We start from the raw sequence: 2,995 nt of genomic DNA, 5'->3' as shown, positions 1-2,995 counted from the left end.
TCCCTCTGACCCCAATAGCACAAGCTCAATCTGGTTGAAAGTGTGTACAACACCCGCAAAAAAAAAGGTGTGTACAAGACATATTTTGAATTTGTTGGCATGCATAGGCAAGTGGGCTAAAGCTTAAAAGCCATAAAATCCAAGGGCCTTGATGGAAACTGACGTTCATTGTAGCTATCTGTAGGTGACGTGAAAAATCGTCCTCGTCTCATCCTCGCACACTCTCGAGATTCTCCCCCCTCCCAATGCTTCTCCTCCTCTATATAAACGTCCCCATTCACCCACCTCCTCCCTCCAGTTCACATCCACCTCATACTTTCTCTTGCAACAAGTCAGTAAAGATTCCGTTTGGAGAGCGAGAGCTCCGGTGTAAAACCATGGGTCTGGATGTAGGAGAGATCGGCATGGGCGCAGATTTGAGCCTGGATTTGAAGATGTTCGCGGCCAAGAGCCTGGGGCGGGTGAGGGAAGCGCCGGCGGCCGCCATGGACGACTGTATCCGGAGGCTGGAGGAGGAGAAGAGCAAGATCGAGGTGTTCCGGCGCGAGCTCCCCCTCTGCGCACGCCTCCTCGCTGACGGTGAGAGAGAAACTTCTTGCTTGCTTGCTTGTGCTAGTACTAGCTATTATCCCTTTGTTGTTTTCTTCTTTTTGGGGAGCCTTTCTTGACGTGGTTTGGTTGCTTGCGCAGTGATTGATGTGATGAAGAAGGAGGTGGAGGAGAAGAAGAGAGGCGGCGATCGAGGAGAGGACAAGGAGGACGCCGGCGCAGGCGACAAGAGCAACTGGATGAGCACCGCGCAGCTCTGGACCGGCGATTCCGTCCCGGGGGACGATGCTTCCGAGGTAGGATCCGGCGATTCAGTTGCCCGCGTGCTTGCTTGTTGTCGATGAAGCATTTATGATCATTAAATCGTGGTGGTTTTATTGTGTTTGGGGTTCTGAAAGTTTGCGCCTTTTTACGATTGCAGAAGCAGGGTGAGAGGAGGAGGTCGTCGGTGCCGGAATCTCGCGACGGCGCTGCCTTACCGTTCAAGGCCGTGGGCTCCGGCGCGCCGGCGTTCGCGCCGCCGAGTTTGAGGAAGGATGACAAGGCTGTGGGGATGCCGGATCTGCCGTTTCTGTCGCCGGCACCGATCAAGACCTCTCTGGCTGCTGCTACCGGCGGCGCTGAAGAAAGCCGCCGTCAGCTTGTGGGATTTGCGCAAGAAGCGGCGAGGGCTGCGGCCGCCCTGGCACCGGCTGCCCCTTCCCTAAGCCTCCAGGCGCAGTCGCAGCAGACAGCACAGCAGCAGCAGCAGCAGCAGCAAGCGAGGAAGGCGCGGCGGTGCTGGTCGCCGGAGCTGCACCGCCAGTTCGTCACTGCCCTGCACCAACTCGGTGGTCCCCAAGGTGAGCGCTTCACAAATACTCCCAGAACTGGATATAATATCAAGAACACCCAGTAGATATATATAGTAGCAGCAAATTATTGAGAGCTTACATGGCTGTTATCCTTGCCATGATTGCAGTTGCTACTCCAAAGCAAATCAGGGAGCTGATGAAGGTGGATGGCCTGACCAATGATGAAGTGAAGAGCCATCTCCAGGTGAGCAATTCACCACTATCTTTCACAAACTTCTGTCCATGTACTACTAATGATGGAATTTATTACTAGCTTTTACTAATTTGCATTGACACTAATGTGAATCATGTATTGTTTTTCTTATGGTTCAGAAATACCGTCTGCACAACCGAAGGGCGCCAGGATCTCCGGCAGCCAACCGGCCGATCGTGCTCATGGGAGGGCTCTGGATAACTCAGGAGCAGAGCAGCTCCCAGTCAGGGGGATCACCTCCGGGGCCCCTAAACTTCTCAAGCTCAGGCGTAGCTGCCTCATCGGTGACGGTCAGCGGCGAGGAGGAAGATGGCAGATCAGAGAGCTATGGCTGGAAATGATCGATCAAGAAGTTATATTAGTGTTTGTTCAGAGTTTCCTGGTCGATTCCATGGCGCGCGATGACAGTGGTATCTTGAGAGATTCCTGAGACAGGATTGTAGTGTAGCCTTTTTTGTTGTATGCAGGGTGATCAAGCCTTGAGTGCTTTGAGATGAAACTCTTGCTGTTATTATGTAAGTACATCGGAAAGAGGTTATACTAGTTACAATTTTGCGGATATGTTAATCTAAAAAGGTTGGGGCAGAGCTACAATTTTCGCCCAGAGAATTTACCAATGATCAGTGTCAGACTTTCTCTTGATAAGCAAATTTCCGTATGGATTAAGTACAGTATACAGCTTTTCATAAAGCTTGCTGCTGTTGTTTGTTGATTCAACTGAAAGTCAGTTGCAGGTAGATTCTGAACTTGTGATTGTGCCCGTGTTTTGCTTCTCTCCAGCAAATTAAGGTGCATTTTTCTGCTTCTTGATGGCCATGAGCATCACAGCGAGAGCATCAAGACCCAATTCAACGACTGAATGGAGAAAACATCAAGATGTCTGCTCTGGATTCCACAACAGAAGAAAAATGCTTTGGACCCCTCATCCTTTCCCTTGGAACTTGAGGTGGTCCTGAATCCGGATAATACATAACTAGAGCAGTACTGCTCGCCATCCTGTCAATAACCTATCAGAAACTTGAAATGATCCTACCTCTACCTATTATCAAGCAAAGCATCATGTGTTTCACCTGACCTGACCAAATATCTGCTCTGGGATGTTGGGACACCAAGAATCTGATCATGATCTGTCGCCTGAAAACCAGGATGGCAGGAGTGCACACCAAGAATCTTCCTCGGCTCCGCTCATTTCTCACCTGCTGCTGCTGCTGCAGAACCTAACTAACCGTGCATTCTTGGCATGAAAGTCTAGGTTTCCAGGTCGCCCGCACACCCTTGATTTCTTGCGAGTTTGTTGCTGTGTGAGGCTCACAGGACCAGAAGTCAGCATCACATTCTTCGTCCTTCATGATAACTCTTTTTGTTTTTTTGCTGATAATGTTCAGTTTTGTCATGCTTA

At 50.3% G+C, this 2,995-nt stretch overlaps 1 protein-coding gene across 1 annotated transcript; it reads left to right on the top strand.

Annotated features, from left to right (window-relative positions):
• The first annotated feature begins 241 nt into the window (after positions 1–241).
• Positions 242–2,155, top strand: LOC100873145 (transcription factor NIGTH1). The gene is made up of 5 exons (XM_044468009.1): positions 242–579; positions 691–845; positions 971–1,391; positions 1,511–1,587; positions 1,716–2,155. The coding sequence occupies exons 1-5, from the start codon at positions 246–248 to the stop codon at positions 1,935–1,937; spliced, it is 1,209 nt and encodes a 402-aa protein (XP_044323944.1). The 5' UTR covers positions 242–245; the 3' UTR covers positions 1,938–2,155.
• The last annotated feature ends 840 nt before the right edge of the window (positions 2,156–2,995 follow it).

Source organism: Triticum aestivum, chromosome 2B (genome assembly GCF_018294505.1).
Source record: "Triticum aestivum cultivar Chinese Spring chromosome 2B, IWGSC CS RefSeq v2.1, whole genome shotgun sequence".
Taxonomy (NCBI): Eukaryota; Viridiplantae; Streptophyta; class Magnoliopsida; order Poales; family Poaceae; genus Triticum; species Triticum aestivum.
The sequence above is the reverse complement of the archived record's forward strand: the minus strand, read 5'-3'. Positions and strand labels throughout refer to the sequence as shown.